The sequence below is a fragment of the Notamacropus eugenii genome, chromosome 2 (genome assembly GCF_028372415.1).
Source record: "Notamacropus eugenii isolate mMacEug1 chromosome 2, mMacEug1.pri_v2, whole genome shotgun sequence".
Classification (NCBI taxonomy): Eukaryota; Metazoa; Chordata; class Mammalia; order Diprotodontia; family Macropodidae; genus Notamacropus; species Notamacropus eugenii.
This window is the reverse complement of record NC_092873.1, coordinates 87,226,005-87,250,475: the sequence shown is the minus strand read 5'-3', so window position 1 is coordinate 87,250,475 and position 24,471 is coordinate 87,226,005. Positions and strand designations below refer to the sequence as shown.

Genomic DNA, 24,471 nt, shown 5'->3' with positions numbered 1-24,471 from the left:
CCCTCCCCACGACTGCATACAATTCTGTATAGATTCTACATATACTTTCCTATTGAGTATATTTTCACTATAGTCATGCTATGTAGTCAGACTAAAATAAATGAAAGAAATCGTATAACAAATCAGAACATGATACACAAACACATACACATACACAAACATAATCTGCTACATTTTGTGAGTGATTTCCATATTTCTTTCTCTGAGTGTGGAAGGCATTTTGCCTTGAGAACCACCTTTGGGATTTTTTTTTTTATATAAGAAGTTTTTGCGTTATTACAAAATTCCAAGTCCACCAGAAAAAACTCTCGCACACTGTGGTCGTTGCTGTGCACAAAGTTCTCCTGGTTCTGCTCCTTTCACTCAGCATCAGGTCATATAAGTCCTTCCAGGCCTCTCTGAAGTCTTCTTGTTCATCATTTCCTATGGCACAATAGTACTCCATTACATTCATATACCATAATTTATTCAGCCATTCCCCAATTGATGGACATCCCCTTGACTTCCAGTATTTGGCAACTACATAGAGTGCTGCTATAAATATTTTTGTACATGTGGGACCCTTTCCCATTTTTATGATCTCTTGGGGATATAGTCCTAGTAGCGATATTGCTGGGTCAAAGGGTATGCACATTTTTGTAGCCCTTTGGGCATAGTTCCAAATTGCTCTCCAGAATGGTTGGATGCGCTCACAGCTCCACCAACAATGAATTAGTGTTCCAACTCTCCCACATCCTCTCCAGCATTTATCATTTTCTTGTTCTGTTATGTTTGCCAATCTTATAGGTGTGATGTGGTACCTCAGAGTTGTTTTGATTTGCATCTCTCTAATCAATGGTGATTTAGAGCATTTTTTCATATGATTATAGATATCTTTAATTTCTTCCTCTGAAAATTGCCTGTTCATATCCTTTGACCATTTATCAATTGGGGAATGACTTGTATGATTATACATTTAAGTCAGTTCTCTATATATTCTAGAAATGAGGCCTTTATCCCCGAGCTTAGCTGTAAAAATTCTTTCCCAATTTATTACATCCCTCCGGATTTTGGTTGCATTGGGTTTGGTTGTGCAAAAACTTCTCAGTTTAATGTAATCAAAGTTATCCATTTTGCATTTCATAATGCTTTTTATCTCTCCTTTGGTAAAGAATTCTTCCCTTCTCCATAGATCTGATAAATACACTTTTCCTTGCTTCTCCAGTTTATTCATGGTATCAATCTTTATACCTAAATCATGTACCCATTTAGACTTTATTCTTGTGTACGGTGTCAGGTATGGGTCTATGCCTAATTTCCGCCACACTGTTATCCAGTTTTCCCAGCAATTTTTGTCAAACAATGAGTTCTTATCCCAGAAGCTGGGGTCCTTGGGTTTATCAAACAGAAGGTTGCTATATTCCTTGCCTACTGCATCTTGAGTGCCAAGTCTATTCCACTTGTCTACCTCTCTGTTTCTTAGCCAATACCAAGTGGTTTTGATAATTGCTGCTTTATAGTACAGTTTGAGGTCTGGTAGCGCTAGGCCACCTTCCCAAACATTTCTTTTCATTAGTCCCTTTGATATTCTGGACCTTTTGTTTTTCCAAATGAATTTTGATATTATTTTGTCCAGCTCTAGAAAGTAATTGTCTGATAGTTTAATTGGTATGGCACTAAATAAGTATATTAATTTGGGTAGAATTGTCATTTTTATTATATTAGCACGGCCTACCCATGAGCAACTAATGTTTTTCCACTTACTTAAATCTGACTTTATTTGTGCAAAAAGTGTCTTGTAATTGTGTTCATATAATCCCTGGGTTTGTTTTGGTAGGTAAACTCCTAAGTATTTTATACTGTCTACCTTAGCTTTAAATGGGATTTCTCTTTCTATCTCTTGCTGTTGGATTTTGTTGCTAATATATAGGAACGCAGAAGATTTGTGTGGGTTTATTTTGTAACCTGCAACTTTGCCAAAGTTGTTTATTAATTCTAGTAATTTTTTACTTTAATCTCTGGGATTCTCTAGGTAAATCATCATATCATCTGCAAAGAGTGATAACTTAGTTTCTTCTTTGGCTATTCTTATTCCTTGAATATCTTTACTTGTCTAATTGCTGCACCTAACATTTCTAGTACCATATTGAATAATAGTGGTGATAATGGACATCCTTGTTTCACCCCTGATCTTACTGGGAATGCATCTAGCTTATCCCCATTGCATATAATGCTTGCTGAAGGTTTTAGATAGATACTGCTTATTATTTTATGTAAAGTTCCCTTTATTCCTACGTTCTCCAGTGTTTTTAGTAGGAATGGGTGTTGTATTTTGTCAAAAGCTTTTTCTGCATCTATTGAGATAATCATGTGGTTTTTGTTAGCTTTGTTGTTGATGTGATCGATAATGCTAATAGTTTTCCTAATATTGAACCAGCCCTGTAGTCCTGGTATGAATCCTACCTGATCATAATGTATTAATCTCGTGATAAGATGCTGTATTCGTTTTGCTAAAATCTTATTTAAAATTTTTGCATCTATATTCATTAGGGAAATTGGTCTATAATTTTCTTTCTCTGTTTTGTCTCTTCCTGGTTTGGGTATCAAAACCATATTTATATCATAGAAAGAATTTGGGAGGACTCCTTCTTCCCCAATTTTTAAAAATAGTCTATGTAGTATTGGAATTAACTGTTCTTTAAATGTTTGATAGAATTCACTTGTGAATCCATCTGGCTCTGGAGATTTTTTCCTAGGGAGTTCATTGATGGCTTGTTCAATTTCTTTTTCTGAGATGGGATTGTTTAAGTATTCAACTTCCTCTTCTGTTAATCTGGACAATTTGTATTTTTTAAAATATTCATCCATCTCATTTAGATTATCGAATTTGTGGGCATAAAGTTGGGCAAAGTAGTTTCTAATTATTGTTTTAATTTCCTCCTCATTGGAGGTGAGTTCACCCCTTTCATTTTTAATATTAGTAATTTGATTTTCTTCTTTCTTTTTTTTAATCAGATTGACCAAAGGTTTATCAATTTTATTAGTTTTTTCATAAAACCAACTATTGGTTTTATTTATTAATTCAATAGTTTTCTTAATTTCAATTTTATTAATCTCTCCTTTGGTTTTCAGTATTTCTAATTTGTTATTTACTTGGGGATTTTCAATTTGTTCTTTTTCTAGCTTTTTCAACTGCAAGCCTAAGTTATTGATCTCCTCTTTCTCTATTTTATTTATGTAAGCATTCAAAGATATAAAACTTCCCCTAATAACTGCTTTTGCAGTATCCCATAAGTTTTGGTATGTTGTCTCACTATAGTCATTCTCTTGAATGAAATTGTTGATTGTTTCTATGATTTCTTCTTTAACCCAACCCTTCTTTAGAATTAGATTATTTAGTTTCGAATTGATTTTTGGTTTCTCTTTCCATGGCCTTTTATTACATGTAATTTTTAATGCATTATGATCTGAAAAGGATGCATTGATTATCTCTACCTTTCTGCACTGGATTGTGAGATTTTTATGTCCTAGTACATGGTCAATTTTTGTAAATGTTCCATGTACAGCTGAGAAAAAGGTATCTTCCTTTCTATTCCCATTTAATTTTCTCCGAAGGTCTATCATATCTACCTTATCCAGAGTTTTATTTACCTCCTTAACCTCTTTATTGTTTATTTTGAGGTTGGATTTATCGAGTTCAGAGAGGGGGAGGTTGAGGTCCCCCACTAGTATAGTTTTGCTATCAATTTCTTCCTTCAACTCCCCCAACCTGTCCTCTAAGAATTTGGATGCTATACCACTTGGAGCATACATGTTTAGTAATGATATTGCTTCATTGTCTATGGTGCCTTTTAGTAGAATATAGTTTCCATCCTTATCCCTTTTGATTAGATCTATTTCTGCTTGCGCTTTGTCTGAGATTAGGATTGCTACTCCTGCCTTTCTTACATGAGCTGAAGCACAATATATTCTGCTCCATCCTTTGACCTTTATCCTATGTGTATCCCCCCATTTCAAATGTGTTTCTTGTAAGCAGCATATTGTTGGATTATGGCTTTTAATCCATTCTGCTATCCGTCTCCATTTTATGGGAGAGTTCATTCCATTCACATTCACAGTTATGATTACAATCTGTGTATTTCCCTCCAACCTCTTTCCCACCATTTGTACTTTTAACTCTCCCGTCTCCCTTCCCCTCCTCAATAGTATTCACTTTTCTCCCCCTCCTCCTGCAGCCTTCCCCTCCTTCTTTTAGCCCCCCTCCCTTGTACTCCCCTTTACTCTTATTGCTTCTTTCCTCCCTTTTAGCCACCCTCCCCTTTCTTCCCCCTTCCCCTCCTACTACCTATAGAGCTAGTTAGGCTTATCTACTTAAGATTATTGTTCCCTCCTTTGAACAAATCAGATGAGAGTACCTCTCAAACAATGCTCATCTCCCTCCCCTCCTTCCCTCTACTATAGTTTTGTACTTCTTCCTGTGATATAGTTTGCCATTTTCTGCTTCCCCCTTTTCACACCTCCTATTACAATGCCTTCTCATACTTAAATCATATTTTTGACATGACATCATTTACTTTATGCCCGTTCCCTCTACATATATCCCTTTTATCATAATAGCTGCAGAGTTCTCAAGATTAACAGGTATCATCTTCCCTTATAGGGAGGTTAACAGTTTGCCCTAATTGAGTAGCAAGTTTTTTTTTTGTTTTTTCCCCTCTGTTTACCTTTTTATGATTCTCTAGAGACCTGCATTTGAAGATCAAATTGTCTATTGAGTTCTGGTGTTTTGGTCAGGAAGCTCTGAAAATCCCTTATTTCGTTGAATGACTTTCTCCTTGCCTGAAATGTTACGCTGAACTTTGCTGGGTAGTTGATCCTTGGTTGAAGTCCCAGCTCCTTTGCCTTACGGAATATTGGGTTCCAATTCTTTCCATCTTTTAATGTAGAAGCTGCAAGGTCCTGTGTGATCCTGACTGTGTGTCCTTGATATTTGAATTGTTTCTTTCTGGCTGCTTGTAGTATTTTCTCTTTCACTTGATAGCTCTGGAATTTGGCAACGATATTTCTTGGGGTTTTGAGTTTGGGATCCCTTTTGGGAGGGGAACGGTGGATTCTTTCGATGACTATTTTGCCCTCTGAGTCTAGTACTTCTGGGCAGTTTTCCTTGATGATTTCCTGGAAGATATTGTCCAGACTCTTTTCTTCATCATGGGTTTTTGGCAGGCCAATAATTCTTAAATTTTCTCTCCTGGATCTATTTTCCAGGTCAGTTGTTTTTCCAATTAAATATTTTACATTTTCTTCTATCTTTTCATTCTTTAGATTTTGTTTGACTGATTCTTGTTGCCTCATTGAGTCATTAGTTTCTACTTGTCCAATTCTAATCTTCATCGTATTGTTTTCTTCAGTTAGCTTTTGCATCTCCTTTTCCATCTGACCAATTTTTCCCTTTAAGGAGCTCTTTTATGCATTTAATTTTTGTACTTCTTTTTCCATTCAACCAGTTTTCCCAGTTAGGTTTTGTGTTTCCTTTTCCATCTGATCAATTTTCCCATTTAGGTTTTGGGTTTCCTTTTCGATTTGATTAACTCTTCCTTTTAGGGAATTATTCTCTCCAGTTAATTTTTGAACTTCCTTTTCCATTTGTTCAATTTTCCTTTTCAGAGTGATGTTCTCATCAGTGAATTCTTTTTTTATAATTTTAAAATCATTGGCCAGTTTTTCTTTTATTTCCTTCTTCAGATGTTCCAGATAATCTAGTTGTGCTTGCGAGAAATTCATAGTCCCTTCTGAGGTTTCAGATGGAAGTACAGTCTCAACTCTGACCTCTTTGGTGTTTGTGTTTTGGTCCTTATCCCCATAGAAAGATTCTATGGTTTTTTCACTTTTCGTCTGCTTTTTCCGATTCATGATGTTGGCTGAATGTTGTAGCTTCTGGTTCTTTCAGTCAGAAGGTACAGATCTTTAAGTTGAGCTGATGTGTGTCTAGGCTAAAAGCAGGCTTTTGGTTTTTGTTTTCCAGATCAACCCTGGGGTTAGCTTGTTAGGTGTGTGGGAGGGGTGGTCTGGTCTCAGGAGATCTCCTCAGCTGACCTGAGGCAAAGGCAAGGTCAGGGAATGGTGATCCCAGCTTCCCTATTGTCTTCCCTTTTCCCCTGGAGGGCTGGGGCACGCCTAGAAGCTAATGCGTGTTCCTGCCCCTCCTGGGGCTCGTCTCCCGGCGCTGAGGCTTGCCTGGGTCTCAGTGCAAATTTTCTCTGCCCTGGGTCATCTGTCCTTCCAGATCGCCTCCGCCACAGTAGGAAGAATCCCCCTTTGCTATTTTTCTAGCCTCTGGTGTTATGAGACTATTTGCCCCCTTCTGCTGTTCCCACTGATCCAGGATTTATCTGGGGAAGTATTTTATGGTTCTTTAATGGTCATCAGGGGGGAGGAGAGAGCATTTACTGATCACTCCGCCATCCTGGCTCCCGGAAGTTCAAGTAGGTTACTTACCGAAGTTTAGTCTTCAGGCTGAAGGTTTCAAGGGCTGCTGCGCTGATATCTGGCTCTCAGTGGCTCTCACTGGCTCGGTTTGGCTTGTCTCCTGCTCCGCTGGTTTTGCCCACCACTCTCGGGCTTCTCAGGTCCCTTCCGCCCTGCTGCGCTGACCGCGCTGCGCTGTGCGCTGGGGGGTTACCCCCGCGGAACAGATCCTTCCTGTGGACCTTCCAGTCCAACCTGGGCTCCGAATCTGTCAAAGTCTGTCACCCACTGGATTCTATACCTCCAAAGTCTGGTCGGATTCTCCTTTCAGAGATATCCAGAGGAGTTTGTCCAGGAGCTTAGGTGAGTCGTTGCTTTCACTCCACCATCTTGGCTCTGCCCGAGTGAACTTATTCTAATGAGGTGCTGGAGGATATGACTTTGATCATGACTTTTACTTCCAAATCACCCCCAGCCTTGGGCAATTTAATGAAACAATTTATCCCAATCTAATCCTGAGTAGAACACAATGAGTAGGAATTCACCTAGATAAGAAGGTCTAGGCAGGGTAAATTTTTGGCACAGATTAGTAATGTCCTTCAAAGACTGACCTTCAAACAAATTAAATAGGACAGGGAAAAAAGGCTGGATCTCCCCAATAGTTGATTATTAGTAATCATTTCTCTCAACCATTTCTCTCAGGGGTATAATGTTGAAACAAAGACCTGAATTATGCTGTAAATTGGGCCACAGATTAATCCCTGAATCAGATGAGACCCTCATGGAAGATAGTAGAAGAGATTGAAAAGAATTAGGTTCTTGGATTCAAAGTTTTCTGTCCAGCTGAAAGTGAACATGAGGTCTCCATGCTTAAAGGAGTAGAGGAGAAGACTAGCTCATATACAGTGATCATTCAAAAGGGAAGATGCTTCTCTGAAGAGGTTTATTCTCTATAGTTCAGAGAACTTGCCTGGACTCTTCATGAAGCATCTTTGCTTACACAGACATTTTCTGAGTAGCTGAGGAGGCTGATCATTCTATTGATGAAGGGTAGCAAGACAAATGAAGTCATACTGTGGGTAAAAGAGTGGAAGAAAAGGTAGAGAAAAAGATACAGGTAAAGGAGGGTTTAGGAGTGAGGACATAGGAAAAGAAGAAGGATAAAAGAGGGACATTTCAGAATTAAAGGTCCTTTATTAAAGGTATTAATTAATTAGAATGAAAAGAGAAGCCCTTTTGATAGAGGCAAAAATCTCTGGTGGGCGAGTTTAGGATAGTGGAGAGATGTTCAGCACATGTAAAGTGGAAACCCTTAACACTATCTTCTCAAGACAGAGTGTTTGAGGGCAGATGAATTCTAAATCTGTTTCAAGTATCACAGGAAACTGGTTCCATTCCAATTCAATGCAATAAACATTTATTAAGAGACTGCTTGTAGCTGATAGTCTTAAAGTGACATTTGAGGGACACCAATCTCAGCTTCATCATACCCCAGGTCCTCAGAGGACATTGGTGGGGCATCTTCTCTCATCCTGGAGTGAGGGGATCCCTCAAAGAACTCAGGAGACTCACCTAGAAGAAAGAAAATTGATCTGAATTTGTACAAGTGGGTGAAAAGAATGCCACCTTCAAGACCTGAGTGAAGAGTCTTTTCTCAGTCGTGATACACCATTAACAGGAAAGGGAGCAGGAGTGGCCAGGACTGAGAGAGGCCTATGGAAAGATTTCTTTTTACCCTGAGGGTGAGTTGATGTCAAAGGGAACAGGAGCCTGAAGGAGGTAGATACAGAATGCTAGGGCCCACTCATTTTGTTGCTTAGCAACATCACGGTGGGTACAATTGTCCCAGGTATATTTCTGAAAAATGTCAATACAGAGAATTGTTGATGTACTGACAAAACATTTTGTTATCTATATATCTATATCTATATATGTATACACACATATGTATATATGTACCTGTATATGTATGTTAATATGCATAGAGAAACATATCTATATACTTGAATGTATGTAAACACATGTATGTATGTATATATATATGTACCTGTGTATGTATGTGTATATATGCATATATACAGGGAAACTTATATCTACACACTTGAATGTATGTAAACATATATATGTACATATATATATAAATGTACACATTCATGTGTGCATGCATTTTAATAGACAAGCAAATCTCTACATAGACATTTGTGTATTTACACATATGTGTATGTGTAAGTAGTGTCACCTTCTTATCTTTCAAAATAACTTCACCCACAGCTCAGTTGTCAGGTCAATAAGTCTGTTGGGCACTACTCACCTGTGCTTGATTCCCTGGGCTCCTCCCATTCATTGGTAGGCCCCAGAATTCTTCCCTCATTCATCTGCTGGACCGGGGGAATTTCAGGCCCAAATAATTCTTCAGCATCATCATACCCATTGCCTAGGGTTTCATCAGGCCAGCTTGAGATATCTGATGGAGAGATGATAATTTTATTTTCAACATGATTTTTCTGTGAGGGGATGTCCTTGTGCATGTGAAAACAAAGGTAAATTTTTTAAGAAAGAAGAAAGTGTCAAGATGTGTTCAAAGCTGAATTTAGCTGAAGAAGACTACTTATGGTTAGAATTAGGGATCTGGTCTTGCACTGAGAATCACCAAGGTGGGAAAGGGCACTAATGCTCCCTGTTATAGGACAATGATTTCAGTCCCCTTAGTGTTATTTTCCCTTCATTTCTTTTATCTTCAAAACTCTCCTCTTTTAATTTCCATTACCTCACTGCTTATCACTGACCCCAACTTTAAGGAGGAAATCACATAAACCAGAACTTTCAAACTTATCATATTTCAATTCATGTTGTTCTGATGATAGTGACCCTGAGCCAGAACACCCCAGAGAGAGATACCTGATTCACTGCATGATCCTCTAGATTCTGATGCTTCTGATCATTCTTTTGATCCTGAAATCAAGCCCTAGATCTCTAGGTGTAGGTCTAGTCACCTTTCAAACCAAACTTGGCTCCCTTCCTCCCTTTTTCTGAATCATTTCCCTTGTCTCTGTCCAAACCTCCATCTTTCAAGCATAAGTTTTGAGTCAGAGATTATCTAACCACCATTCAGAATATTCTCAAAAGTTTGACATAGGGAGGTATGGTATGTCTAGGAAGAGGAGTAGATAAGGACAGTAGAGTTGTATTTTAACTGATGCCTTCCAGTGCAGAAAACAGCTTGGGAACCATAAGCTCTTGCCTCTAAGGCCTGCCCTTTCTTGTCACTTCGGGAAAATGCAGATTGGCTTTTCCTTCCATTTTACCCTGTGCCATATGGAAGCTTGTCTCTCACATCACCCAGAACAGATCCCAAAGAGAAGAATATGACAGAATCAAATAGGAAAAGGAAACTTATTGCCCCTTCAATTCCCCATGTTGGGTGTATAAACAGACTAGAATAATGTAACAACATGTTCTGACACCAGGAAGACTGACTTTAAACAGGGAGTACTCCTTGTCTTTGGTGAAAAAAAGATTAAAAAGTCACTTTCTGAGATGATTAACCAAAGTGTTCTGGATAAGAAAAAGGGAACTCCCAAACATGACAGAATCTCTTTTTACTGTAAGTCTCCATATTTGAGTGGTGAAGAACTTGATTGGTCAGATATTAATAATTTAAAGCAAGTTGTGTTCTGAAACTAGAAACATGTCATAGGTGATATTGTCCTAACAGAAGGGTGCTGTTCTGCATGCAGAGTAGGGGGAACAATATAGAAATCTGAAAGTTTGTTAGTGAGTGAGGGTCTCATGGCTGCCCAGGAGAGAGGTGGCTCTGCTTATAAGGATCAGTACAATTCATGGGGATGGAAAAGTCCTAAAAGCATGGAAGGGGGGGTTCATCCACATCTTCATGTCAGTATCTTTTAACGACCTTCAAGCATTTTTGCTCCAATTCTATTCTTAACAAGAAAGCTCCAAAGTAAGAGGGAATGGTATAATGGTGCTAATCAATTCTTTTTAGATGGCTATCCTCTTAGAGAAATGAAATCATTGCATCTTTGGACTTGGAATTATGAAGGTCTTATTTTGAAAGTTCAGGAGGCACTATAATCAGGGGCTCCCAGACTGAAAAAACAGCATCAGAACCAAAAAAAACACAGAGCTCTGGGCACTTTCCTTCTAGAGATGAAGCTCAGAGCCCAGAACTGGGTTGCTGGACCTGCTTACCCATGTACAGAAGGCGAAATAGAAACTAAAATGTTATAGGAATTTCAGGAATTTCTATAGATCTAAGGCCTTAGATTGTGATACTGTTCAGAGCATATGGTTCATGTCCAGAGTATCGAAGGAAGGAGGATGGGCAGAAGATACACGTACCTGGGCTTTTCAGAAGGTCCTTCTTGTTCCCTGTCAGATAGTAATCAATGTCTTGGTACACAGGTTCATAAAGAGAATCTCCATACCTGGACAAAGCTGGAACAAATGGCTATGGATCAGAAACTCAGAGCCTGAGGCCATCACCTGACATATATATGTTTTAGAGACCCTCCTCAATCTACTTTATATTCACACTCAGGCCACTCCCTAGTTCTAACATGGATGCCTGCTCCGCCCAACCCTACACTGTATGACCTTGGCATGAATCCCATCCCTAATACAGGCTCTATGATCACAGTTTAGCCTCTCTTGGGCCAATAACAGTTGAAACTATTTGGGTCTTAAAGATCAAAACATATAGGTAATGTTCAGTCCTGAAGTACTTTATTTGGCCTTGTCCAAAATCCCTATCCCTATCATTGCCTCCCTTCACTTACCCCCATCCACATTATTGCCCACATTATTCAGTGTCCCTCAGGTTGCCCACCTTGTTTCTGGATTCTCCCTCTGTGCACCTGAATGCCTAGGAGGATGAGGATCAGGAAGAGAAGGGCCCCTAAAATGAGGCAGACGATCCCAAGCAGAGAGAATGTGCCAGAGTTCAAAGGGGTGGAAACTGTCTTAGTGATTGGTCCTTTGGAGAAGAAGAATCATAAGACTCTGAATCCTGAAAGTTGTCAAAAGCCCCAGGATATTTCACTGAGTTGAGTATGGAGAGATTAGGAAAAACTGAGGCTCACCCTCAACCTGAAGATCCCCCAAATGGAGAATCCTCCCCTCCCCTAACTGCCCTGTAGAGGGTCCTGGGATAGAGCTGGATGCCCAAGAAAGGACTTTGAAGGAACTATCCATCATTATGGGTACTGGGCTCCAGATCTCCAAACCAGAAATTGGGAGGAGGTGATATATTCTTGAAAAACATGCTGTGGAGCTTCCCAAACCCCTGTCAACCCCCAGCCCACAAGCTTCTCTGCAAATTCTCAGGATTTTGGTACAGTAGATCTTCTCAGAGATGAAAGAATCCCACAAAATCATCCTTGTGTCTGGGAAGGTTTCTGCTGTTAAATGAACCCACAGGTGTAGGAGAGCAGTAAGGTAGTGGCAGAGCAGTGTACCTTTTGTGGTAGATGACAATGTTGTCCTCTCAGCTGGAAGAAAATAGGATAAAAACCATCTGAAGAATGGGGAGTGATCAGGTTGGGCAGGACCTCTGCATCCTGCTCTAAACTCCCTATGATGTGAACATCCCCCCATAATGCTCCATCCAAACAGCTTAGAAAGGCTCCTAGATCTCCTCCATCCCCTTCATCCAGCTCAAGCTCAAGTGACTTAGAAACCATATGGACTGGAGTCAGAGGACATATATTGGAGTCAGATCCCAACTTCAGATGCCAAAAATGGAAAATTTGTAGAAAGGATACATTCTCTAAGCAACATCTGTAGGTCTCCCCACCCCCACTCCAACCTCTAATTCACAAGTTTCTCAGTAGATTCTCTGACTTAACAGAGTTAATTCTCCAAGACATGAAAGATTAGCATAGGGAATGCATGTCTCATATAACCTTCCTCCTATCCCATACACATCTCAAACTCAATGTTTCCAAAATAACACTCATTACCTCCTGTGATTTCTCCTCCTCCCACACCTCACCACACCCTTCTAAACTTCCCTATTACTATAGAAGACACTACCATGCTCCCAATCACTCAGACACAAAATCTTGGAGCTCTCCTCAAATCCTCCCTCTAATTTTCACCACAGATTCAGCTAGTTGAAAAATCTTGTCATTTTCATCTCCCCCATTCCCTTCTCTTCACTAATAGTCTCCACTCTAGTTCAGGTCCTGTCCCCCTAACCCCCATCTTCTGAACTATTACAAAACCTTATGATGTTTGTTTCCCATGTCAATCTATCCTTTAATCAACAGGTAAAGTGATCACTGTAGAGAAGGAGTTGGGATCCTGTAGCCTCAAGTCAACACATGACCCTCTGTTCCTCAACTGCAGCCCTTCAACTGAATACAAACATCAGAGAACAAATCACCTTAATGAAAGAATTTGTTCTCTAGAACAAGGACTCAGTCAAAAGACCACATCCAAGGACCGAGAAGGCCACATGTGGCTTAAGGCCACAGGTTCCCCACTCCTATTCTGGAATGTTCTTTTGACCACATGATATTTATCGTTGTTAAATAATTTTTCAGCCATGCCTGAGTCTCTGTGACCCCATTGGGGTTTTCTTGGCAGAGATGTTGGAATGATTTTCCATTTCCTTCTCTAGTTTATTTTATAGTTGAAGAAATGTGGCAAACAGGATTAAGTGACTTGCACAGGGTCACACAGATAGTAAGTATCTGAGGCCAGATAAGAACTTCAGGAAGATGAGTCTTCATGATTCCAGGTCTGTGCCACATGGCTGCCCATACCATGCCCATATTCAATAAAATCCTGTAGTCACTTCTTACCACCAGAATAAAATAGAGCTCATCTGTTCTTTATAGTTCTTCACCATTTGGTCTCTGTATCTTTCCACAATTCTTATACACCCCTCCTCTCCATACAATCTACTATTCAGCTCTACAGGCCCACTCCTGATTCTTCATATGTGAAACATCATCTTTGCACCTGAATACTGGCTTTCTGGGTCTCCTTAAATGAAATGCTCTTCTTACCTCCACCTCTTGACACACTGAGCTTCCTCCAATTCTTAGCTCAAATACTTCCTTCTAAAGAAAGCTTTCTTGAGACATGCCAGATGCTGATGTTTTCCATTCAAAGTAACCTTCATTCTACTCTGCATGCATCTTTTATGTATCTCGTTATTTATGTGTTGTTTCAGCCATTATGTTGTAAAGCTGCTTGAAAACAAAGAATGCTTTTGCCCTCCTTTCTATTGCTAGGGTTTAGAACAGGGCCTGGCATGTAGTAAGCACTCATTAATAAACACTTGTGAGTTGATTGGTTTTGAGCTACACTGATATAGACTAGAGTCAAGGGGAGGATGGTTGAACATTGCACTTTTTTTTTTATAGCAAAGAGGTACTAGTTGGTGCAATGAATAAAGCACTGGACCTAGAAGATAATGAAGATCTGAGTTCAAACATACTCTCAGATGCTAACTGTGTGACTGTGGGCAAGTCACTTCACCCTCATTTGCTTCAGTTCCTCATTTGTAAAATGAGAATATACTTGAAAAGGAAATGGCAAACTACTCCAATGTCTTTCCCCCAAAAAATTCCCATGAACACAGTTTATGGAATTCACGAAGAGTTGAATATGGCTAAATGACCTGATAGCAACACTATTTGACTCTTTTCACTGGAAGAAAAGAAACAGCTATTACAGTTTTGGGTAAGATCAAGCCGGGCATACTGGCTCTAAACTCTGTCTTAGTCTTCTGTCATTTAAATATCTACTCAAGATACACTATTCAAACAGTTCAGGAAAGTTCTTAAATTCAATACATACTTCCCACTGAGCACAAACTTGGGGAGAGAGATGGAGAACAGAAGAGGGATTGCAAGTCATGGGAACTATGTTCAAAAGTTAACCAACAAGTTATACTTTCTAGTCTGTGTGACCTTATAGCAATCACATAACCCCACTGGACTTCTATTTCCTCTTCTGAAAAGTAAAGAGATTAGAAGGTTGACCATTAATCTTGCTTTCAGTTCTAAATTCTATGACCCCATGATCAAATTATAGGCTCCCATGGTACCAAAGGAAAGACCCATGGAAGCTCCATTTAAATGCACAATGTAGTCCTATGTCCTCCAGCTCAGTATCTGTGTCAGAGCTCCCAGCCCCATCTTATCTCCTTCACACTCACCTGAGCACAAAACTCCAGCATCCTCCTCATGCTTACAGTCATTCTGCCCCCAGGGCCTTGCAGGGCAATCCCACAGAGAGGACTCCTTCCCTTTGCATTGCACATCATCCAACCAGATAGTCCCATTTCCTGGACTGAATGCAGGCCATTCCAGGTCAGCAAGAGCAGAGCCACAGCTTAGCTGCTGACAAACCACATTAGCATCTGCTAGGTCCCATGAATCATCACATACTGTCCCCCAGGAGCCATTGTGCCAGATCTCCACTCGTCCAGAGCATGAGGTCTTTCCTCCAATGAGTCGGAGTTTGTCTTTGTCTGGAAAGAAAGCAGAATCACCTGTTACACTCCCAGCTTGGTAGTGAAGAACATCTGAGAGCCCCAGACATATACAGAGATGAACTCAGATACCTGTGCAGGGACCAGAGGTTGGGCAGTCAATGACCTTTCTTCCTGTATAGAGACAACATTAGGAAAGAGTTGCATTAATGATAAACCTAAAATGTCATTTGGGCAATAGATTTTGCTGTTTCAGGGCAGGATTGCCAAAGATCTCTTAATTTACTCCTTAAGTACAGCATTGTACCATCTTCATCTTTTCCACATTTAATGATTTGTTGTATACTATGAGCTATCAACTGAGTAAAAATACAAATTTAAATATAAAATAAAAAGTGACTGATTTAGGGAGTTCAGAGTGTAATTAGAGAGAAGGGACATAAACATAAAGTGGGGACTCTATAAGGACATGGATCGAAATAACCCATGGAGAGAATGAAGAATCATGATGCAAAATTGGGCTGCCTGCTAGATAAGATGTTGCAAGACAAAAGATGCAGAGAGAGTAAACAATCATACTAATGAACAAGGATGTCCTTCTTTTTGTAATAGGAGAAAAAGAAGAAAAATGGGTCATGTTGCCAAGAAATTTTGAAAACTATGAGATGGGAAGGAAATGAATTTCGGTCAGATCTGACTAAACTTCTTAGAGAAGTAGGTGTCTCAGTTCTCTGCTCTAAATGTACAATTGAGGGTTTGAGGAGAGTAAAAGTCAAACTATACAAGTCAATAACCATTTTTTTTAATGAACCACTGTGTACCAGGCCCTGCACTAAGTCCTAGTGCTATAAAGAAAGGCAAAAAAAACAGCCCCTGCCTTCAAGGAGCTCAGTGTCTAATTGGGGGAGACATCGTGAAAACAGCTTTGTGCAAACATGATATGTACAGGAGAAATTGAAGAAAATCAATAGAGGGACAGCACTGCATTAAATGGGGTAATAAGAGACATCTCTGTGGCAGGTAGGACTTTAACTGAGACCTGAATGATGCATCTAGGGGGTACAGTGGATATAGTACTGGGTCTGGAATTAGGAAAAGTTATCTTGCTGAGTCAAATCTCACCAGAAACACTTAACAGCTGTGTGACCCTCAACAAGTCACTGAACCCTGTTTGCCTCAGTTTCCCCTTCTGCAAAATGAGCTGGAGAAAGAAATGGCCAAAATTCTTTGTCAAAAAACCCCAAAATGGGGTCATAGAGACTTGGCATGACTGTAATGACTGAAAAATAACAACAAATGAAGCCAGGGAAGGCCAGAGATCTAGATGAAGCAGGAGAGAATTATAGATACAAGGAGTATCAGTGAAAATGCAGAATCAGGAGATGGAGTGTCTTGTACAAAGAACAGTGGAGGTTAATATCACTGAAATGAAGAGTATAGTGAGGGAAGATAAGTGTCATTAAGACTAGAAAGATGGGAGGGGGCCAGGATATGAAAGGTTTTGAATGAGATGATTTGATATTGGATCCCAGAAGGAACAGGGAGCCACAAAGTTATTGTTTGGGAATGTGGGGATGACCCAGTCAGACTTTAGGAATTTGATGGAAGGATGGACTGGAATAAACAGAGACAGAGTGACCCACAAGAAGGCTCTTTCAAACACCTAGAATGGGCCTGGATCAGTGTGGCAATAGTGGCAGAAAGAAGAAGGGGTGTTGATGACAGACGGTACAAAAGAAGCATCAACAGCACTTGCAACTGATTGCAAATGGTGGAGCAAAAGAGAGAGAAGAGTTGAGTATGCCACTGAGGACTAGGTGACTAGGAAGACGGTGGTGTCTGCCACAGAAATAGAAAAATTAAAAAGATGGGAAGGTTTAGAAAGAAATAATAAGTTCAATTTTGGACATATTCAATTTAAGATGTCCACAGGACATCTAGTTCAAGATGTCCAATAGGAAATTGGAGATGTGAGATTGGATGTCTGCACAGAGGGTAGGCTTGAATAGAAAGATCTGAGAATCATCTGCATAGAAATGATAATGTAACCCAGTGAAGCTGATGAGATTATCAAATGAGATAGTATAGACAGTGAAAAGAAGAGAGTCCAGGACATACCTTGGGGAAATATCAATGATTAGTGGGGGTGGCCTGAGATTGAGGGAGAGATATCAGATTTAGTGGGTGGAGAACCAGGAAATAGCAGTGTCATGAAATCCTAGAGAGAAGAGATTATTAAGGAGAAGATGGTTACAGAAAGATTGTAAAGTATGAGCATTGAGAGAAGTTAAATAGATTTGATGATTGATGGTTGACTATTTTGGAAAAAGTTGTTTGGGTTAAATTATGAAGCTTGAAGTCAGATTGCAGGGTCAAGATGATAGTTAGATAAAAGGAATTAGAAGCTCAGGTAGTAGGCAGACTTCACAAGGATTTTAGACAGCATGGGGTGGGGGAAGATAGGATGACAGGTAGCAGGAAGGGGTGAATTAAGTGAAAGGAATTTTTTTAAAGATTGGGGAGACAAGTATGTTTGTATGTGATAGGGGAGTCATGAGTAGAAAGGAATTGCCTTAGTAAAAAGAAGGGTTATCTCTTTATGTGAGACAGGGGTGAAGGAAGAGGGTGACAGAAAGCATCTGGGTAATATGATGTGTGGAGGGAAGAATAGGGAGGTGGATGACTCCATTTTCTTCAGTGAAATATAAGACAAAGATAAGGGAAGGGGAGTAGTGCTTTGAAGAAGGATGGAAAAGTTTGGAAAAGCCACTCTGGAGAGTGGGCTAGTTAGCTAATTAGAGAGGAAAAGAAGGATTTGTTGGCTACAGTAAGGGCCTACTTAAAATTATATAACATATTGTGGTGAACTCAATCAACATGTTGAATAATTTTTACCAGCCTCATTCAAGTTTCCATGAGTAGGATAAAAGGCAGTGGACTAGGACTGAGACTTGGAAGAGCAAGTTTGGAGGTAATATGAGGGGACAAGAGACTCAATAGAAGAGGGTAGACAGAGATATGAACCAGATCACCAAGAAATCAAGGAGGAGAATTTAGCGAGTATAGGAATGATGGTGTTGGAAATAGCTGAGGAGTGGAGGCCATGGGGAAGATGAATAATAGAGTTAGGGGACTGAAAGGCAGAGAGAGAGGTATAATAACAATCAATTATGATCAGAATAAGGCATGTCAGATTTCACATATATGTAAGTAGAACACTTGCAGGTGATAGCAAGATCAAGAGTATGAACCATCTTTTTGTGTCTCCAAATTGATTGGAGGTCTTTAGAAATGAATAAGGGAAGAACTGGGAGGTTAGGGTATTTGAGGGAAGATTTAAACCCTTGCTATAGTGAGCACAGGAATTGTGGAGGACAGATAGACTGACTCAGAACTTGCTCACTTCAAGGTTTCAGTCAGTTAAATTAAAACATGTGAGATCTTTGTCACATAACTCCTACCAACCTGAGTCTCTCCCACTGCTTGCTTGGAAGGATTAAAAAAATGGATCTAGAACTTGTCTGCATATTGAATCTATTTGGACTAAAATAATAATCTAATTAAAAAAGAGTCAAACAGAAGAGACAGATGTAATTACCTTCACATGTGATAAGGGCTTCCTCTCCCTGCTGGCAAGAATTCTGGTCCCATGATTGAGAAGGACAATGCCAGAGTGAGGATTCTTGGCCTCGGCAGTTGATTCTGTCTATCCACCGGGTCTGTAAACTTTTTGGGGGGCTAGACAGTGTTTCAATATGTCCTTTGGAACCACAACTCAGGTGTCTGCAAATCACTGATACAGTACTGTATTCCATGGAGTTGGAGCAAACACTACCCCATGTTCCATTGTAGAAAACCTCAAGCAACCCAGAGCACTTATGATCCTCACTCACCAACCTGAGATCCAGGGATTCTGTAAATGGAAAGGAAGGTATGGCACAATGAGAGGGGACATCTGTTCCCATATTCTCTGGGTCTCTTCTCTTTGAATATTGTATTAGTTTCTCTGACTCTACTGGGGAGTCTCCATTGGATAGACACAGACCCAAGATCTTCTTTTTCCACATTTGCTCTATATTTCTGAGCATTTCTGTCTTGTTTCTGCCATTAATAAAGATAGAAATGCCTTTACTGTGCTTTTGCTGCTCAGTTTCACAGTTTCAAAATCAGTGTGTATCTGTGAACCTTCAAAGTAAAGCAAGTCAGCAGAAGCAAATTGTATACCTTTTCTATAAATAGCACTCTATTAGGAAATGAAGGAATAAGGAATACACACACACACACACATACATACACACACATGTACATACCTATATATGTATGTATGTATGTATTGAGTCTGTGTGTATATATATGTGTGTGTATGTATGTATTTATGTATGTATGTATGTATTTATGTATGCACATGCATATGCACATATCTTCATAAATAAGGAGACCCATCTAAACAATTGCAGAAGATGAATAAAATCACTCTTTAGATAAGAACCCTTGCCCTGAAACTGAACTTTAGGGAGGGCTCTGGTTGGGGCAGGAAGTGCTCTTCCCTTCCTGAATTACCAATTTCTCCATTGGGTCTCTAATTCCATAAGTCCCTCAGTGTTAGTGGGATGTGTGTGGCCCTGACCTGAGCAGAGGACTCCCGCATCCTCTTTATGTCGGCAGTCATGCCGACCCCAGTGGAGGGATGGGCACTCCCCTAGATGGGATTCATTTCCAGAGCAGCTAAGCTCATCCAGCCAGATAGGCCCAGATCCTTGTCCAAAGTGAGCAGAGACCATGGCTTCGAGGGCCACTCCACAGCCCAGCTGCCTGCACACCACGTGGGCATCACTCAGGTCCCAAGAATCATCACAGATGGTTCCCCAGGTCCCATTGTAATAGACTTCAACTCTTCCAGAGCAGGGACTTCTTCCATTCAACAGACGAAGTTGTCCACGTTCTACAGGGAGAAATTCAAAATAATTGTCCATTTTCCCAAAGAAAGAAAGCAGTTTTCTCAGATTGTTCAATTTTCTTTCTTACCTGAAAATAGGGCAGGTGCCTTTTCCTGGTCAGATTGTGAATTATTGAATGTGAGGGACTGTGTCTGGTTTCCTGAAAAAAGCACAGTTCAAATAAGGTAAATATGTACCTTGAAAAAAGGCATTAGAGAAGGAGAGGGTCAGCAAATTGGAGAGAAGACAGATTGTCAGGGAGGGACAAAGGGATTTCCCAGTCTAAGAAGACATTCTTCTCATTGAAAGTTCTATTATTACCTTCTGACAGCTCTTACTTACCTACATATACAAAGAGCCCTAAGAAGTCTGTGACCTTCCATAAGGAAGAGCTTCTGAGAGAAAGGTTGCAGCACTTGTAGCTGATCATCCTTCCTTAGGCTTTGCTCCCCCTTTCCTAGGTCTACTATCTATGAACTGTATAGGGCAACTTCCCCCTACTACATTTCTGCCACCAGCCTATGTCTAAACTCTAGAGCAGGATTTTTTTTTACTTAGAGTACATGAGTTTCTTTTAAAAAATATTGATAAACATTGCTTAAGGGATGGGGGAGAGAACTGAGCAGTAAAGGGAGAAAAATTGGAACTAAAAAATTTTAAAATAAATGTTAAAAATTGACCACATATAATTAGGAACAATACAATAATATTTTTAAAAATAAATAAAATACATTGATAGCTATATTTCAAAATAATTTATCTATTATTTATATAAGGAGAGCTCCATCTGTAGCAAGGGTTTATGTTTATCAAGGCCTGTGTGTATTGAGGCCTTATGTGGACAAAGGGTTGTTCCTCTCACATGTGGCATGGGGGTGTCCTTGTGTGGCTCAAAAGAAGGAAGAATAGACATCTCTAGTCCTCTCTTGTTGTATATCAGTCATTTCAGTCATGTCCAACTCTTCATTATCCCATTTGGGGTTTTTCTTGGCAAAGATACTGGGCTGGTTTGCCATTTCCTTTTCCAGATCTGTTTAGAGATGATGTTTACCGATGCTTCAGCAAATAGGTTAACTAACTTGCCTAGGGACACACACCAACTAATTGTCTGGTCACATTTGAATTCAGGACTTCCTGATTTCTGACTCTAAACTCTATATACTCTATGTGCCCCTCTTCCTAGCTTTTCTCTCTCCCCTTCCTCTAAAGGAGACTTTAGTTGCAACCAGGAGGGGAAGCAGGAGATTGGGACAAGAAGATGCTCTACTCTCCTCAGAAAAAAAAGGTTTCCAAGTTAGAATTATTTTTATCTGATCTCTTAAATATTGTTAGTCTAGAGGGGTCATGGTCAGCTTCAATCTAACTTCTGATCATTCTGAAATCAATTGGAGGGAAAGATTAGTTTAAAAAAACATTGTTCTATTAAGGGGTCCAAAGGTTACCCTAAAGCAGGTCATGGCCCAAAGAAAGTCAAGAATCTCTGTTCTAGAGGGACAAGTGTCTCTACTGGACTAACTAGGTAAGAATTACTTCTTTCTCTATCTCAACAGAGAAAAGATGAAGGTTGTCAAATAGTAGCACCAATTAAGAGCTAGTGGGTTGATTTTCCTAAAGAACTAAGGAAAAATAAAACATAAAAGCAAAAACTCTCCACTTTTGCACTGCACTAGAAATTGCTTTTCAAGATGATGCTGGTGTAGCACAACTGAAAGGGGTGTCCTCTAGCTCTAATCTGTCTCTAAATTTCTCACCTGCTCTCTGGAACTTTCCTACTAAGGATTCTGGAATAGCAACTGGTAGTGGGAACTGAGTGAACTACACTGACTCCATCTTGTGATTTAATTCTAGAGCTATTTCAGTTCTCTTTCTATTAACTTATTGATACAGTCCAATTTCTATGTTGTGAAAAAACTTTGTGTAATGGTTGGAAATGAGAGAAAAAAAATTCATCTTTTGAAGCTACTCCTGCATGGCTGGGAACTAGACCACCTCTACCTAATGCTTAACTAAGGACCTAGGTGATGCTGACTAGAAACCCAGTTAGATACAAAGATTAATGCAAGGAATTTTCTCACAAGCAACCCATACGTTTTATCTGAAAACTGGCCCAGTGCTATTCAATCACTTCTTGTTTCCATGTATTTTTGATTGAATAAAGATACTAGCATGGTGTTGGGGGGAGTGGTACATCTCTTTTTCTGATTTCAGGGAGCCACACATATATTTTCTCCCCTTCCCAACTTGGAAGCCCCAAATCTTTCCTCTAATTAGAAATCAGATAACCAAATTTTATGTCCTTGTTAACTGTTTTCTCTTAATTAATTGGTCTTATTTGACTTTAATTGTTTTTAATGCATAAAAACCTGTCTCCCCTGTATTCTTAGTGCCAAAGCTGAGAAAGGTCATTGGTCTTGATTTGTTAAGAAATTAGTGTGTATTTCTTAATAGATTGAAAAGCTTTGGAGTGTGAACCTTTGTTTCCAAAGTCATTTCATCATTCATACACCTCACTATATCTTCCCTCAAGTTTTCTCCTCAGTCTCAGGCTAACCTGCACTGAACTAGCAGATACCTTCTTTTACTTTTAGCATTCTTCTCCTCTAAACCCTGACTAGATATTTTACTGTGGACCCTGACCTATTTGTGTGTCTGATGACAAGGTTTTACCCTAGTTCTCTTCTACTAACTCTAACAAATATACAGAGAAGATAAAATTGTGTAATCTTTGGCTCAATAGTCCTCTAGCATAAGAATCTCTTAATTGGTTCAAATTGATTTCATGAGATGAAGTTAGAGCTGGAGAGAAGAGAGACCATGGTCTTCTGCCTCAGAGTCATATAGACTTTGCCTGGCCTCGGCCTTGGCACACACCAGCCAGTTCCTGCTCAGCATCAGATAAGCTGCCAAACTGTATAGCTTCTAGCTGACAGAAGCAAAGACCACAACACACAAAGCCATGAACCAGGCTCTTATCTCCCAGCACAAAAAATGTAAGACAGAGCCCCCTGTTCTCTAGAAGCAGAGATTCACTATAAAAGTCAGGAATAAGGCAATCATCATGAGCAAGAAGAAAATTTGAAAACAATAGATCATAGAATCTTAATATGGAGCCAATGAAGATCAAAATATGAATTCAGAAGAAGACAGCATTGACACTATACCCATATCTGAAGCCTCAAAAGGGAATATAAACTGGTCTCAAGCCCAAAAAAGTATTCTTAGAAGAGTTCAAGAAGGATTTTAAAAACAAAATTAGAGAGGTAGAAGATAAATTGAAGAATAATTTTAAAAATATAATTGACAAAATGAAAAAACATTACTGAAGAGAACAGCTCCTTAAAAAGTAAAATTGGTCAAATGAAAAAGGAGGTACAAAACCTATCTGGAAAAAAAATAACTCTTTAAAAGGAAAAATAGAGAAATGGAAAAGGAGGTACAAAAGCTAACTGAAGAAAACAATCTATTAAATTAAGCAAGTAATCAGTCAAAGAAAATCTAAAGAATCAAAAAAAAAATAGAAGAAAATGTAAAATATCTCATTGGGAAAACCATTGACCCAGAAAATATATCCAGCAGAGAAAATCTAAGAATTGCTAGTCTATCAGAAAACCATGATAAAAAAGAGCCTGGATAGTACCTTTAAAGAAATCATCAAGGAAAACTGCCCTGAGTTCCTAGAACCAGAAGGCAAAATAGTCATCAAAATAACTGATCACCTCCAGAAAGAGATCTCAAATTGAAAATATCAGGAAATATTGATGGCAAATTCAAGAATTATCAGATATAGGAGAAAATACTGCAAGCAGCCAGAAAGAAATATTTAAAAAATCATGAAACTACAGTCAGGATCTTGCAGCTTCTAAGTTAAAAGAGGAGAGGGATTGAAATGTGATATTCTGTATGGCAAAGGAACTTGGACTACAATCAAGGATAAATTGCCCAAAAAAATTGAGCATAATCTTTCAAGCAAGGGTATTGTCATTCAATGAAATAATGGATTTCCAGAACTTCCTGATGAAAAAGCCAAAGCTCAATGGAAAATTTGATTTTCAAATACAAGACACATGAGAGGCATAAAATGGTTAACAAGGACACAAAGGAAAAAAAAAACATGTACACTGCACCTACACAAAAAATGACCCTCTATTGGGGCATAAAAACCTCATAATCCAGTGCAGAAAGGAACAGATAGTCAAGGCATCCTTTTCAGATCATGATAAAATAAAAATAATATGGAAGAAAGGACCATGGAAAGATAAGCCAAAAATTAATTGGAAACTTAATAATTTAATTCTAAAGAATGAGTGGGTCAACCAACAAATCACAGAAACAATCAAAAAAGTTATTTTAAGGGAATGACAATAATGAAACAACATCCCAAAACTTATGGGATGCAGCAAAAGCATTTCTTAGCAAAACTTTTCAATTATTGAATGCTTACATGAATAAAATAGAAAAAGAGCAGATCAGTGAACTGGGCATGCAACTGAAAAAGCAAGAAAAAGAACGAATTGTAAATCCCCAATTAAATATTAAATTAGAAATACTGAAAATTGAAGGAGATATTAATAAAATTGAAATTAAGAAAATTATTGAACTAATAAATAACACTAAGAGCTGGTTTTA

General features: G+C 39.2%; 1 protein-coding gene across 1 annotated transcript in view; it reads right to left on the bottom strand.

Annotated features, from left to right (window-relative positions):
* Positions 1–7,839: 7,839 nt before the first annotated feature.
* LOC140525874 (antigen WC1.1-like) overlaps positions 7,840–24,471 on the bottom strand; it is a 28,608-nt gene continuing 11,976 nt past the window's right edge. The window contains exons 5-14 of the mRNA XM_072641648.1: positions 19,934–20,005; positions 19,536–19,850; positions 18,507–18,821; positions 15,041–15,082; positions 14,633–14,947; positions 11,919–11,951; positions 11,291–11,437; positions 10,804–10,899; positions 8,756–8,908; positions 7,840–8,016 (exon numbers count right to left, since the gene is read on the bottom strand). Of these exons, the coding sequence (XP_072497749.1) occupies positions 7,892–8,016; positions 8,756–8,908; positions 10,804–10,899; positions 11,291–11,437; positions 11,919–11,951; positions 14,633–14,947; positions 15,041–15,082; positions 18,507–18,821; positions 19,536–19,850; positions 19,934–20,005 (1,613 nt within the window). The 3' untranslated portion in view covers positions 7,840–7,891. The remainder of the gene's footprint in view (positions 8,017–8,755; positions 8,909–10,803; positions 10,900–11,290; positions 11,438–11,918; positions 11,952–14,632; positions 14,948–15,040; positions 15,083–18,506; positions 18,822–19,535; positions 19,851–19,933; positions 20,006–24,471) is intronic.